At 38.8% G+C, this 15,854-nt stretch overlaps 1 protein-coding gene across 15 annotated transcripts in view; it reads left to right on the forward strand.

The window, feature by feature from the left end:
- The window catches only part of PLEKHA5 (pleckstrin homology domain containing A5), a 268,347-nt gene extending 253,801 nt beyond the window's left edge, over positions 1–14,546 (forward strand). For all 15 annotated transcript variants that reach the window (XM_066264560.1, XM_066264562.1, XM_066264565.1 and 12 more), the window contains 6 exons: positions 4,574–4,783; positions 6,442–6,582; positions 7,465–7,589; positions 9,348–9,493; positions 11,543–11,648; positions 13,673–14,546. In XM_066264560.1, coding sequence (XP_066120657.1) covers positions 4,574–4,783; positions 6,442–6,582; positions 7,465–7,589; positions 9,348–9,493; positions 11,543–11,637 — 717 coding nt within the window. In that variant the 3' untranslated portion in view covers positions 11,638–11,648; positions 13,673–14,546. The remainder of the gene's footprint in view (positions 1–4,573; positions 4,784–6,441; positions 6,583–7,464; positions 7,590–9,347; positions 9,494–11,542; positions 11,649–13,672) is intronic.
- Positions 14,547–15,854: the final 1,308 nt, after the last annotated feature.

A 15,854-nucleotide genomic window follows, 5' to 3' on the forward strand; every position in this document is an offset into this window, starting at 1 on the left:
ACATTGGTGATCATGGCTCTAGAATACTACAATTAGGCATTTTTTGCAGATTCATGTTTTCTTTGGAAATTATAATGCTAAAGTAAACAAAAAGTACTAAAAATGCATATTGGGGCCTGACCTGTGGTGGCGCAGTTGATAAAGCATCGACCTGGAATTCTGAGGTTGCCGGTTCGAAACCCTGGGCTTGCCTGGTCAAGGCACATATGGGAATTGCTTTCTGTTTCTCTTTCTCTCTCTCGCTCTTTCTTGCTCTCTCTTGCTCTTTCTCACTCTCCCTCTCCTCTCTAAAATGAATTAAAAGATTAAAAATGCATATTGGGATCAAGCCGGAAGATTATTAGTGGATTTGTATTATTCTTTAACTATCTTTTTATTACTCTCTTTAAATTCCAGAAGAAAAGACTTCTACATAACGAAATACTGAGAGGGTATTGAAACTATAGTTATGTAATGTTGGTACAAGGAAGACCTTTATAAGCAATACCAGAAGAAAATATTTGCAATAGAACAGACAAGGTCCATAATATATGAGGAATAAATATAAATCATTTATATTAAGGGTTTTTATGGAAAATATGAAACAATAGTTCACAAATAAATGAAAACTGCCCAACCCAAATAATCATTATTTTAACTATTTACATTCTAATGTCTTATCTCATGACTAGCGTCAGTTATGAATTTATACATTCCAGTAGGAGGAAAATAGGTATTTTGTCAGCAATGCTAAGCACACATTTTTCAACACAATTTTCAGGTAACCCGAGGAGGAGGTGGTGTCATGCTTCATTTTCTTCACCCATGTCTTTAGCAGCTGATTCTGATGACCCAATCCTGGCTGCTGAGGGGGAGGATTCACCTTGCTCTATTTCGTCCAAAAGCTCATCCTCATCAGATGACTCCTTGCATGTAGCCTGTCTGCCATGTTTCTCTTGCATATGGCGTTGCGTGGTCCATTTATATCTCCAAGCCTAAGTGGCCGCCTGCTCCAGACACCACCCCCTTCAGCTCCCTTCTCGCCCTCATTTTGCCGACTTATGACAGGTCACAATGAGACAGAGAAAGTAGACGTTGTTGCTGCCACAGAAATGGGTACTGCCACAGTGAGCTTGGTATAGGCATGTGCTGGCAGTTCTTTTTTGAGCTCGCTGGACTCCTGCTCTTTCTCTTCATCCTGGGCATCTGTCCTCTCATTTTTCAATTGACCCGTATCCCACTCTACCTGGGGAACCTTGACTTCTTGCTATTCATTGAGAAGCTTCATCAGGAGGCTGATAAAGGCTGACAGTTTGTCACCACTTTTCTCTGAGGATGTCTTCCCCAGTTCAATAGCTCGGTGCTAGTGCTCTTTCTTCCGACTTGTAATGCTTTTATTAATGCTGCATTTCCTGTGCACAGTTCTGCATCAGAAGGGGTGTTTGCCACACTCGCAGTTTCACAATGCAGTTAGTTGGACTGTCTTGCTGACAGCCTCACTATTACTTTTAAATTGGCAGAGGCAGCAGGCCAAACGGCTAGATAAGATCTTTTTTTTCAATTCAAGGGTCTCCATGAAGATGCTCTAACTGTTCTGATGCCTGTGTTGTTCCCATGTCAAAATATATTAATGCTGGCAATTTAAAAAGATACGGACCTTCAACAGTGGTTAGAAGATTGTGATTGAGAATTAAATATTTGAGGGATAGCAGTTGTTCAAATGAATTTTTTTAATTCAGTTATTTTATTTCCACTGAAAATTAGTTTCTCAATATGGTAGTATGACTTCCATATATTTTCATTCAAGAATACAATAGCGTTTCCTTGCAAATCTAAGGTGGTGAAGTTGGTATTGTCAGCGCTGGGCTCCAGCACAGGCATGCTGTGGAACCCCTGCTTTGGGCCGAGAGCCGCACACGACAGTATCTCATTCCTACAGGTGCAGAGCTTACACGTGCTCATGTGGCATTCTGTTCAGTCATAGGAGGAACTAGCTCAGACGGTTCTGGTTGCAGAATTTTGGCGACTTTACGTCTCCAAGCAAGGTTGACTGCTGAGCCTGAGCAGGCTTTTGATGGGGAAGTGTCACCTCAGGGTGCTCTGGAGGCTGAGCTGGGCTCTCCTGCTTGGTTGCAAGTTTGACCATGTCAGTGGACTTTGGAGGATTAGCTGGGATCTTCTGCTTCGTTGGTTGAATCTCCTTAAGGAGCTCTGGTGTTATCCAAACACCCAAATCCACGTCTTTATTATTTATCAATAAATGCTCAGCTTCAGCTGACCCTGTAAGTGAGACTGTCCCCTCGTGATGTACAAAGTCCGTCGGCCATTTTGGAGGCTGAGCAGGACCTTCTTGATTGACTGGAGAAGGCGCTGCACTGGCAAAGTGCACCTGAGGCTGAGCTGAGCTCTTCTTTGGAAGCGGATCTGAAGCCTCCTGGTAAAAGATGCTTCTCCCTCTTCAGGGACTTCTGATTGCTGAGCTGGGTCCTCCTGGGGGTCGGAGAAGGTTCCACTTCCTCAGGGGCCTCTGTCAGCGGAGCTGAGGCTTCCTGTTGGGAAGGAAATTCAACTTCTCTCGGAGTTGAGGGCTCTTCTGGGAGGTTTTGCTGATCCTGAGGCCAGGTTTCGCTCTGCCCCAGGGAGTTGGAGGTCAGCAGGCTCGTCCAGGGCTAGTTCTGGAAGCTGATGTGCCTGGACCAGAAGCTGTGGGACCCAGAGGTGTATCCCAGACTTGATGTTTGGGGCACAGTAAGCAGTTCACACAATAGGAGCGTCACAAGTGACCCAGACAAGTAGGACACAGTACATGACGTCACAATTGGCAGCCATGTCACGCACACGTCCCTTAGCAACCAAGCATCCCCCTCCTCCAGTCCCAACCTTTATTTATACAACCTTTGTTAGTTTTGGGCTGAGAGTGACTGCACAATAGCAAGCCTTTCTCCCAGAATCACCAGGAACCAAGAAGTTCTTTTCCCCTGCAGAGGGGACAGCTCACTCCCACTGGGGCTCCCCTGACCCCTCAGAGTGAGGCTGGATTTGGCCTGCACACCTGGATGGCCCCAACTCCAGCCGCACAGGGCTGGGGAGGGGGGTATTAATGGAGGTGGAGGCTTGGGGAATGGTGCAGAGCTTTACAAGGAAGCCACAGGGCTTGCCATCCCAGGAAATCGGAAGTGCTGGTCGAGTTCTGGCAATCTGAACTCAAAGCTGAAATGTCAGACATTCTTCCTCCCCGTGGCCGTACTGCTCTAGGTAGCTGACTGTGGAGGAACCAATCAGCATTGGTCTCTCTCCCCCAATAATACTTTTTAAAATGCTTACTGAGCTACCCCAATGAGACACTGTTTTCCAATTGTCATATCGAAGAAAAGATTTTTAAAAATGAGTAATATTAAGCACTTAAAAAAGAAGATAGATTTGTACAATAACTTGATAAAGTAAGTTACAGTATGTATGATAACAATTTTGTATAAATAAAAGGAAAGGAATGCTAAAGCCAATTTTACCTATCAGTATCTAGAACTTTTTATTTTATTTTTTTGCAAAAACAAATGTTTTGTAAAATAAATGAAAATCACCATTTCTACAGATTTATCTTTTTCAGTTTTTCTTTTCCTTTTAGCTTCCACTTGAGCACTTTAAGATATTTATTCTGTACAGTAGAAGGTAGTTCTAGAGTTACAGCCCCTGTCCTGCAGATACCCTCCATATTGGAGTGGAGAGAAAATGATCTTAGTCATTAGCCTGATGCAGTACATAGTCCTGGGAGTATTTACCTCTGTCCTGGGTACCCTCAAAAACTCCAGCAGCTCCTCCAGTGTCTTCATCAATTTCCGCCAATTCAGACCAGAGGGTACAAAGAAACCTATGAATTCCATAGCTTCTAGAATATGTTTAATCTTCATAAGTTCTATTATATAAAATAAGCTAAAATTTACTTATGACTAAGTGTTTGTTTTTGATCTTATACCAATATCATTTTACATATTTGTAGGAAAGTGAAAAGTAAGAATTGGTTGGTTGTTTAATGGGGCTATTTTTAAACCTTCAATAAACCATAAAAATGAGCCATATCTATATGTTTTTAAATATAACTGTCTGATTTACAGGAAATCAGTATTTTCATAGTTTCATTATTGATCATAGACTAAGGATGTTTTCTCAATTAGTCTTTTACAATAAATACGTGACTTAAAAACATTACATTTTCATTAAAATAAATTGCTGATACTTAAAAACTGTGTTCCCTGTTTTCTCCTAGTTTGAGTTTTAAACAATCTAATTCAGGACCATGGGGTAGAATCAATCCAGAGCAGCTGTACCCAAATGATGGAATACTCTCACTAGTTTTTCTTCTCTTTCTCCTCCTCATTCTACCTCTCCTCTTTCTCTTTTTTTCCATCATAGATCATGCATCACCAATTATCAGTTAAGGATAAAATAATTTGCCTTTCTGGTGTTATATCTAAATAACAAAATCTCCACTTTTGATTTTGAAGACAAAAGAAATGCATTTTAGGATCTGTCTTATTTTGACATACTTTTCAGGTGGCTCTGTATTTATGTGTTCATGTTTATTTTCAATTTAAAGGAAAGACCAAGAAGTGCAGTGGAACAGCTCTGTTTGGCTGAAAGTACTCGACCTAGGATGACTGTGGAAGAACAGATGGAAAGAATAAGGAGACATCAGCAAGCATGCTTACGGGAAAAGAAAAAAGCATTAAATGTTATTGGTGCTTTAGACCAGTCACCCTTACAGAGTCTTTCCAATTTAAAGGATAATCCATTCAGGGTTACCCAGGTATATCAGTTGCTTTTAATCATTCTTGTGTGAAAATCTAATATCACTTGAATCTTAGAGTTATAGTTACATGTTTTATGGGGGTTTCAACTGTCTGCAATGTGGATAGTTATATTATTTAACTTTTATAATAATAAGCTAAGACAGCTCAGTATAATGGAAATTGCCCTGTGTTCCAAAAACCAGAGCTAAATTACTTGTTAGATGCCCTTGCACCAGTTGTGGACTTAATCTCCTCTACTGTAAGTCAGGTCATGATTCAGCCTGCCCTCTCTACTTTACACAGGCACTAAGAAGATAAAAATGAAGTGCTTTCAGCAAATGTAAAATGCCATGCAGGTTACCAAGATAGTTCCCAAATCCCCTCCCAATAAAATGCATGTTACTCTGTATCCTAATTTAACTTGACCTAAATTGTAACAAGAGTGAGCTTCTAAATAAAAGTTCTACTAATCACATTTCAACTTCTGCTTTGTAAACGTAAACTGGCACCATTCTGTCCCTAATTATTTGTTTGTTACCTGGATCCGTAAATACAGAGCCGACTGGCAAACCTGTCCAGTCGCTCAGTCTGGTCTTTCCCTATCAGTAGACCTGGACCGTCTGAAAGGGCTTCCCTGCCTTCGTAGAAGCACCCTTTTCATCTAACCAAGAGCAAGCGTTGCTAATGGAAATTCAGTTGATTAACAGTCAAGTAACTGCATTCTGCAGATCACACACTGAATGATTTTCAAACTAAAAAGATAGACATTAAAAAGTATGTGGAAAACCTGTCTGACCAGGCAGTGGCGCAGTGGATAGAGCATCAGACTGGGATGCAGAGGACCCAGGTTTGAGACCCCGAGGTTGCCAGCTTGAGCGCGGGCTCATCTGGTTTGAGCAAAAGCCCACCAGCTTGAACCCAAGGTCACTCGCTCCAGCAAGGGGTTACTTGGTCTGCTGAAGGCCCAAGTACACATATGGTACTTGGACCTTCAGCACATGGTCAAGGCACATATGAGAAAGCAATCAATGAACAACTAAGGTGTTGCAACGCGCAGTGAAAAACTAATGATTGATGCTTCTCATCTCTCTCTGTTCCTGTCTGTCCCTGCCTATCCCTCTCTCTGACTCACTCTCTGTCTCTGTAAAAAATTTTTAAAAATTTAAAAAAAGTATGTAGAAACCTGACCTGTGGTGGTGCAGTGGATAAAGTGTTGACCTGGAACACTGAGGTCGCCAGTTCAAAACCCTGGGCTTGCCTGGTCAAGGCACATATGGGAGTTGATGCTTCCTGCTCCTCCCCCCTTCTCTTTCTCTCTCTCTCTCTCTCTCCTCTCTCTAAAATAAATAAAATCTTTTTTAAAAAGGTATGTGGAATACTGCTATGTGTTAATATGACATATTAAAATATATATGATTATATAAATGTATATAAGTAGAGGGTAGGCAAAAGTAGGTTTACAGTTGTAAGTACACAAAGTTTATTCTTATATTATTTTCCATATAAACAAGAAAATTTCCATATAAATTTTCTTTTGCCCTATCCTATATATTGATGCATATTAAATATATCTATTTCCTCTTGTGAGTAAAAACCCAGCTTTTTCCCAAAATTAATAGGTACTCTCTGAGCAGCTATATAGTATGTCTAAGAATGCTATCTATGTTTTGCACAGACTCGAAGGAAGGATGATAACATGAAGGAACTGGACACTGTCATTAGAGAAAGTGATGGAAACTCAAACCATGAAGTTCCTGCTGCAGAAATTGTTCAACTAAAAGAAGCTGAACCTCAAAATACAGATTTCAGCAAAGAGGTAAAGAGATTATTTTAGAACAGATATTCCAAAAGGGTAGATTAGTTCAAGTGGTAATAAGGTTGAGAGTAATGTTTCATTCTGTTACTGAAGCCAAAAAACTAAGTGAAATGATTTTTTTGTGTGTCTGTATTTTTCTAAAGATAGAAGCGGGAGGCAGTCAGACAGACTCTCACATGTGCCCAACCGGGATCCACCCGGCATGCCCACCAGGGGGCGTTGCTCTGCCGCAATCAGAGCCATTCTAGCACCTGAGGTAGAGGCCAGGGAGCCATCCTCAGCACCCGGGCCAACTTTGCTCCAATGGAACCTTGGCTGCAGGAGGGGAAGAGACAGAGAGGAAGGAGAGGGGGAGGGGTGGAAAAGCAGATGGGCGCTTCTCCTGTGTGCCCCAACCAAGAATCGAACCTGGGACTTCCACACACCAGGCTGACACTCTACCACTGAGCCAACTGGGCAGGGCTGAAATGATGATTCTTGTATAATTTGATTAATTGAAAACTTAAAACATGATCAATCAAGGCTGCACCAAATTACTGCTAACCCAATTAAAGTTGGACTCTTAAACCCATAAACAGCTAATAGCAATGTGCTTTGTCCGTTTGGGCAAATAATTTTTTATCCTAGTAGTAAAGAATGTTAAGGGAACATTTGAAATCTTGCTCCCTGGCATATCAGTTTGGTGCAAATAAACTCTTACTATAAATATTTCCCCCAAAATGTCAATATTTTTAAGATACTTAAATGTAAATTTATGTTTCAATAAATATTTGACAGGGTATAATTTCTTTTAATAAACTTTTATTTAGGAATTATTTTAGATTTACTAATATTAAGTATGGTATGAATGCTTTGAAAAAGAAATTCTTTCTTCTTCTGTAGTTTAAAAAAACTGAAAATGTTTTTTACGAAAAACTTTTCACACCTGAGCCAAATGGAGTAAATGCTGAGGAAGTGATGGATAAAGAAAGAAACAAAGAAAAAATGCCTGAGGATATTTCATACAGGTAATGCTTAGGGGAAACAAACAGAAATCACTCACAGATTTGTGTAACTGCTTTAGAAATGGTGAGTTTCGGAGTCAGAAAGGCTTGGATTCCAGCCCTAGCAAGCTCCGTGCCTTCTTAAGATGCAGGTTCCTCACTTGTAAAAATGGGGATAACAATAGCTATCTATCTCACAAGTATGTGGTTAAGGGTTAAAAAAAGAAAATACATGTATAGCACTTAATATTGTGCTTAGCACCTAGGAAGTAATCGATAAATACCTTTTTTGTAGTGCCAAAGGCACATAAGTCATAGCAAAGTAAGCATCTCACCATTGCCTACGGAATGACAGACATTGATCAAAAGAAGTCTAAGTTTTCTGATAAGCGTTCCAAAAATTACAGTGATTTGCTGTTAATTTTTGAGCTGTATTTGTTAACTAGCATTCTAAAGTACATATGCTCAATCTCATCCTCCATTTTAAAAATTACCAGTGCTGGAATAGAGAACTGCTATGATTTAATGTTATTTTGCAATGCCTTTACCTTCAGTGAATAACAGGATTGAAGCTGAAAAATACTTGGCAGTAGCTAATAAAAATATCTCTGCAGAATTTTTGTTAATAAGCATAGATTGAAATACATCCAGTATATTTAAATTGTGTGTGTGTGTGTGTGTGTGTGTGTGTGTGTCACACAGACAACAGTGTGCGGTAGCAGAGGGAAAGGAAGGAGATGGAGGTAGTGGAAGCAAAGGGGATAAATGGGAACCAGAAGAGACTGACTTCGGGTGATGGGCTCACAATGCCATGTGCAGATGATGTTTTATTAAGTTGCACACTTGAAACTTGTATGGTTTTGTTAACCAGGGTCACCCCAAATAAACTCAATTTTTTAAAAAATCTGTGAGTTCATAATAATCTTGCAATGACAAGAAATAATTTGTTGGCCACATTGGGTGATACTAAGGAATCGACTATGCTAAGACTCACTGTCTTGATAACCCTAAAGAAATAATGGATTTGAACAATAGTCCTTACTTAAATGAAAATCTCTAACGGGATTTTATAATGAACGAATCAAGCTGATAACCCCGAACTCACTGATCATTTTTAACATTATGAAAAGAGTCAACACATTCCCTTCCCCCAAAACTTAAGTCTGATCAAACCTCAAAATCATACCAGTTTTTTGAAAAATGCAATTATCAACATCCAGAATGTGATGAACTGTAAGCACAGATAAACCAGGTTTGTTCACAGATAAGTGGCAAAAACCAAGGGGGCCTGTGGGGTAGGGTCTTTGAGAGTAGAGTAGAGATTTAGAGACTTGTCAGGCAATTACACTGTATGGACCTTGTTTGGATCCTGATTCATACATAACTAAAATGATATTATGAGGCAAGCAGGTATATTTGAGCACTAATTAGATATTTGGTTTAATATTAAGGTATTTATAAATATATACTGAAGTATTTATAGATAGAACAGTATGTCTAGAATCTGCTTTAAAAATTATTTGGGAGTTTAGATTAATCAAGATTGGCAAAATGTAGACGATTCTTGAAACTCAGTGTACAGGTTTCATATTATTCTAATTTTTTTATGTTTGCAATTCCCATAAGAAAAAGGGAGAAAAAGAAGAGATTACTTGCAAGCAGATGTTAGCAGTTGTTAAATATAGGTGGTGGCATCTTTTCTATATGTTAAAAATTTTAATAACATTGGAAGAAAAATCAATGGCATTCTATAATAAATTTTAAAATATCTATTTTCATTAGCTTGCAAGATGAGACACAGATCACAAATCATAAATCAGAAGGCCACCGTGAAGAAGATACAAAGGACAATATTCATGAGCAGGAAGAGAGTGTCTTTTCTAATGAACTAGCTCCTGAGGCTTCCGAAGAAAACCAAACAGTGGCAGGTAGATACTCCACATTTCACCCTCTTTTCAATGGTGCTTCCTCGGAACCTCTGGATTTGTGTTCCACGGGAAGGTTTCAGCAAGACAGCCACTTAAGAACCCTGATTACAGAGTGGTCAACCTTGGCCTTCCGTAGCACCTGCAGGAGGGTGCAGCTATGTCCGCCTAGAGCAGGGGTCCCCAAACTACAGCCCGCGGGCCACATGCGGCCCCCTGAGGCCATTTATCCGGCCCCACCGCACTTCCAGAAGGGGCACCTCTTTCATTGGTGGTCAGTGAGAGAGCACAGGATGCATCCTGTGTGCTGTATGTGGTGGTGCCACAAAGCGCAGCGATGCGGGATGCACGCGTCAGGGCTCCAGAAGCGCGTCATATCACTTGTTACGGCTAGCATTGACAAATATGGAACCAGACACTGACCATCTCATTAGCCAAAAGCAGGCCCATAGTTCCCATTGAAATACTGGTCAGTTTGTTTATTTTAATTTACCTGTTCTTTATTTTAAATATTGTATTTCTTCCTGTTTTGTTTTTTTACTTTATAATAAGATATGTGCAGTGTGCTTAGGAATTTGTTCATAGTTTTTTTATAGTCCGGCCCTCCAACGGTCTGAGGGACAGTGAACTGGCCCCTGTGTAAAAAGTTTGGGGACCCCTGGCCTAGAGGCTCTCCTGGCTTGGGATCAGGTTGTACACTCTCGGTTTCAGTTTTGCTTTTAGTCTTAACATGTCCAATAAATTATTTCTAATAAGAAGGTTCTTAAAAAAAAAAAGAAAGAAAGTTCTTCAGTACTTGGAAGATTTACCTGTTTCCCTGAGACTGAGTTTTCAGTGTTCACAGACCTACTTTTAGAAACTGGAAGACTGAGTATTTAAGCTGGTAGAATGGATTCATTTACTTTCGCCCCTACCATGTAATGGGTTATAATCCACATCTGGGGCTTTCTTTGATCATAGAAAATTGTGAACCATCACATTTAAAAATTAATCATTTCTGTGCTATTCTTTCACATTTTTTGGATTCTTCGTGTATCTTATTTTTCCTTTTTTTCTTTCTTTAGGATTTTTGGTGAGGGGTGGGGGTAGGGGATCATACCATTAATGCATATTATCATCTCTAAAAGCCATTCCTAGTAGTTGTTCCTTCCTCACTCCCTCCATCATGTTGCAGAAAGGTAAGTACGATGAAATTCAGTTATTCAGGATCATTGTTAGGCAGAGCATTTTTTGTATCTTATACACCCATAACAAGCAAATTTATGCTGCCTTTATAACCAATGTTAACCTGTCTTTTCTGTCACTGTCACTTGGCAAGGTGGTATACACAGGAATTCTCACTTTCTTTTCATTATCACTGACACTTTTATTTGTTTTGGCAGGTTGGGTCAGTGAGTGGTATGTGGGTGTATTAAAACCACAACATTTAAAAAAAGAAAAAACACAACATTTAAACTGTAGTAGTTAGCTGCAGGAACTTTCTAGGCTCTTTTTTTTTTTTTTTTTTTTTAAATTTTTTTTTTTTTTTTTTTTTTATTCATTTTTAGAGAGGAGAGAGACAGAGGAGAGAGAGACAGAGAGAGAGAAGGGGGGAGGAGCTGGAAGCATCAACTCCCATATGTGCCTTGACCAGGCAAGCCCAGGGTTTCGAACCGGCGACCTCAGCATTTCCAGGTCAATGCTTTATCCACTGCGCCACCACAGGTCAGGCTAGGCTTTTTTTTTTTTAATGATTCTCTGATAGATACCTGAAAATTGACCTCAGAGACCGTAAACAAAGGATTTTTAAAAATATTTTTCTAGTTTTAGTGATATGCAATTGACACATAATACTATATAAGTTTAAGGTATACAAGGAAGAAGAATGTTTAAACAGTCTCCAAGAGACATTTGACATTGAATATCCGTTTCCAGATTAGAAAGTAACAACCTAACCACAACTATTAATTCCTTCTCAACACGTGTTCTTACTGTATGGGATCACAGCATCGATTTCCTCCCCCATAATCTCTTCAAGATTTTTATCTTTTCTGCTTTCTTGGTGTGTTGTAGTGAAAAGTCTGCCCTCGTCTCCGGAGTCCTCGGCATCACCGGTCCCGTCCGCCCAGCCGCAGCTCACGGAAGGCTCACATTTCATGTGCGTGTAGTCTCAGAAAAAGTACGTGGTTTCCCTTCGCGCTTCCCCCTTCGAGTCTCTGACTCGCATTTTATTCATGTGTTGGTTTAGTGGATAAACACTGAGATTACTTCTGGACTGTGCTTAGGGAATATTGGCAGAACAAGTATTTGAACCATGGGCAGGAACTCACATTTCCAACATCAGCCCTTCCAGGGATTGGCTATGGTTTCTCTGTCTCCTATTTCATCTGTAAAAACAGCAAAACCTGGAGCGTACATTTTGTGCCAAAACAAGCCTCACAGTGTTTTGCAGCTGTGTTCCCATTTAATGTTCCTTTACATAGTTAGAGCTGAGAACTCTGTTTAAGTCATTACATGTTGATTGAGTAATGTTTTTTAAGTTAGTGTGACATATCTACTGCATTGGGAGTTTGTCAGTTATTTTAAAGGACAAAGAAATGTTTATGGTGTAACCAAATAAATGGATTTCAGAAATTATTCCTAAATAATATTGTGCATTTGACAGGAAGTATTGAAGTTAGTCAAAAAGCCATGGGTGAACGAAGGGAGAAAGGAGAAAGTCTTTCTTTGAGTTCCTTAGACTACAGTTTCAGAACTGAGAATAATTGCCTAACGTATTACTTTTAAACTTTAAACTGTTGCTGAGTGCTACCTGCACTTCTGTACATATAGATACACACTGTTTTTAACTTTTCAGAAGGCTGTGAGGTATGGAGTGAACATTTTATGCCTTTTTCTGCTCTTTTTCTCAAAGTATCTACCTGATGTAGTAATGTTTTGTGCTTTAAGGTGAGCACCAATTTCTTTTACACGATTATAAGTAGCAAAAACACCTAGAAACATAAGCATTGTTACTAACACAGATTGTTAGATTTTTAGATTCTCAAAGTAAATGAGTACAAATACTAACTTGACTATATATATTCAGTAGTGCTTATTTTCTTTTTTTTATTTATTGATTTTGGAGGGGTGCAATGGTGGGGGGGAGAGTAGTGCTTATTTTTCAGAATCCATTTCCATTCATGTCTTTTAGTAGCAGCTATAATCTGTGCCCTTCTTTTCAGGCAGAAGGATTTAACTGTCTTGTCATATTTGTACATTTTATTTGCGATCATGGGAACCTAGGAGAGCCCTTTGTTTGCTGGCCGTTGGTATCTATGCAGGATTGACATCCTTTCTGGAGTATAAACAACCTCCGTGTTTGTTACAGTCTTACCTATGTCTTGCATCTGTCGCTCATGTATTTAAACTTTAAGTTAATATGTTCAGTTCCCTTGGTGACAGAATAACATCAGTCATGGGAATAATAAACATGCTCATTTACTTCCTCCTGATCAATAGCTTCTGCCTGTGTTGGTGGAGAAATGTGCATTAAAAATCATTGTCCTTCTCCTTTGGTTCAATAAACAGGTTAAAACTCATTGTACACAGGCCATTCTGATAATAAAAAATGTTCACAGTTAATTCCTCTAGTACGTTTCCAGGTTCCTTAAATTGTTATTATTGGATTTTGTTTTGTTTTTACTTTTATTTCAAGAGCCACTAGCATTCCATAGTAGAGTGAGGTACAGTTACTTCCGGATATTTTCCAGTCTCGTGGGATGCAGCCAACACAAACAGCTAGTGACACTCAAACGTGCACTATTTTATATTTTCATATTGTGCATATGACACCCTTCTGAACTAGTAGTTTTGGCAGCACTTAGGAAGTTTTACAAATGACACTGCAGTGTAGGCAGCTCAGTATATTATTACATACTTAGTGAAATTATGCAGATCTTTTCTCATTTTGTTGATCTTTTGGACTTAGCCAGAAATTTGGGTACATTTTTAGTCTATTTAATTGCATTGTGTTTCTTTGCTTTTTGAATTGAGCTGATGGAAGTGAAGAGAAAATGTCCTTTAATTGTATTATGTTTTAGGACATTCACGGTCATGCTTGTCAGCTCTATTGTTACAGAATGTTGCTCTCAGTTACTTTAGGAAGTGGTCATTCATGAACTCGGAGGTGTCAGAGTCAGTTTCCCTCTCTTTATTTTTCAGCTATACTGACTTCTGTTGAAACCATTCACACCTAAGGACATGGACCTTTGGCAATGTGAGAAGATATTGTACAGTATATTTTAAATCTATGAAATTCATAGTTCTGATGCTTTTGGCCACAGAGCATCATTTTATCACTTCTGGAAAATGTTTATTCCGAAACAGCTTTAATAGCCCATATGTACACTCCGTAATCTCAAGGTTATTCTTCTGACACCAGCTTGCTGCTATGATTTCAGAGCACATCATTCAAGGTGCTTTTTACTGTGCGGTCTCCAGCCCAAGCTCACCTAGTTGCTGATTCTCAGATTTTGATGTTTCTGAAGTCGAGGTGTAATTATACTGCTTCTTTTCAGTACATCATTTTAGTTATTTCCAATAAAACTAGTTTTCTCTCTTTTTTTTCATTCCATTTTGGCTACTGCAATGCTTTGTTTCACAGTTGATTTGTAAAAATTTCATATATATATATATATATATTTAAAATGTGCCATTTTATTATTGCCAAGTGAAGTATGTCCCGTTTTCTGCTATAATTCTTTCTCAGTCAGATTGCAGTGTCAGCAGTTACTGCCACACTTTTGTCAGCTTAAACACAAATGTTATCGCTTACTGTTTCTTAAAAAACAATTTAAAATGTGGGTATTTTGAAGTACTGGGCTTATACTTTGTTGGAATAGATGTGTACAGCAATAAGCAGGTTTTGAAATCCAGTACTTAGTTTGTGTACAAATGTAATTATGTTCATTGTGTATATATTATACAATGAGCACATGTATGTAAGTATTAAAGGCTACTTACTATTGTTTAAATGCAAATGTTCATATTTCATTTCTTTTTTTATCATGTTAAATAAATGTTGATGTTCTTAAATCACTTGTGTTAGAATTTTTGCCCTTTCCATCTAAAATGGAGTGTCTGAGGCCCAAGAGACTGTAAAAGAAGAGGGTTTAAAAAAAAATAGTAAGTTAATCTAATTATTGTAGAGACCATCGTGAAAGGATCTTTGATGTTATTTAGTTCAACCCTCCCATGTCAAGTTGAGGAACTTGAGGCCCAGAGAGATAAATTGATTTGGCCACAATCACATTTCATTTAATGACAGAATGTGGACCAGAATAGTTTTTCTGACTTCTCTAAGGCCATCAGCTCAACACCACTGGGCAAATTTAGTTTTGTGAAGTCTTATATACCTATATCTCTTTGTTTCCACATCGTAGAAACTAGGTTCAAGCTTCTATAGTCTCACTCTGCTTAGTGGTTTGTACTTGGAGGGAGTTGGGAGAGTGGGGGGTTATTTCTCTGACAAGAGTAACTAGAAACTGTTTCATCACAAGCAGGACCCTGGGAGATCATTTTCTCTTACAATTCATTCTTTGTAGATGTTCACGCTCTTCAGAATCAATTACATTTTTCTCCATCTATAACCTTTTGTTCATGCTACATATTGTTCCAAGAATACAAGGAAATTTGATGCTTTTGGATTTCTATGTAAAATGGCTGAAACTAAATTGGTAGTGGTCAGTCTTTTTTTTCCCCATGCTATATTAAAGAGGATTTAGATTTAATTCAAAATGCAGATGTATAAAAATTCATCTGCTCCCTACAGAAACACTCAAAAATAAATGCAAATTGATGCAAGTCTATATTATAGGAAGTGAATGAGAAGAGAGCTTAAATGGGAGGGTAGTGTTTAGCTCTCTATAGCCATATAAACATGTTTACACAAATTACCTTTATCTAGAGATGACACAGAAAGCTCTTTTCAAAGGAATTAGTCAACAGATTATTCTTTCCCTTTAGTTATGATATAGCCATTGTTACAGCTCTTTTGTCAGAGTGTTGGGGAGATTTGCTGTTCTTTGGTTTTTGTTTGGAGTTTTTGGTAGGGCTTTTGTCTTTATGTGATTGTGTGTGTGTGTGTGTGTGTGTGTGTGTGTGTGTGTGTTTGGCTTTGGTTTTATTAAGCACAACTTATTTTAACTACTTCAGGAAGGAAACCGGTCCATATTGGGATACCTGGAAGCCTAGGGAGTCTGGAGAGAGCAGTATAAAGGAGTTGTAATGCTTGTCAACATTTTAGAAAACCAGATGCTAATCATATACTGTAGCAAGCATCTACATGGTGCCAGGCACTGCCCTAAACACTTAACATGTTAACTCACTTAGTTTTCACAAACTT

The sequence above is a fragment of the Saccopteryx bilineata genome, chromosome 1 (assembly GCF_036850765.1).
Source record: "Saccopteryx bilineata isolate mSacBil1 chromosome 1, mSacBil1_pri_phased_curated, whole genome shotgun sequence".
NCBI classification, from domain to species: Eukaryota; Metazoa; Chordata; class Mammalia; order Chiroptera; family Emballonuridae; genus Saccopteryx; species Saccopteryx bilineata.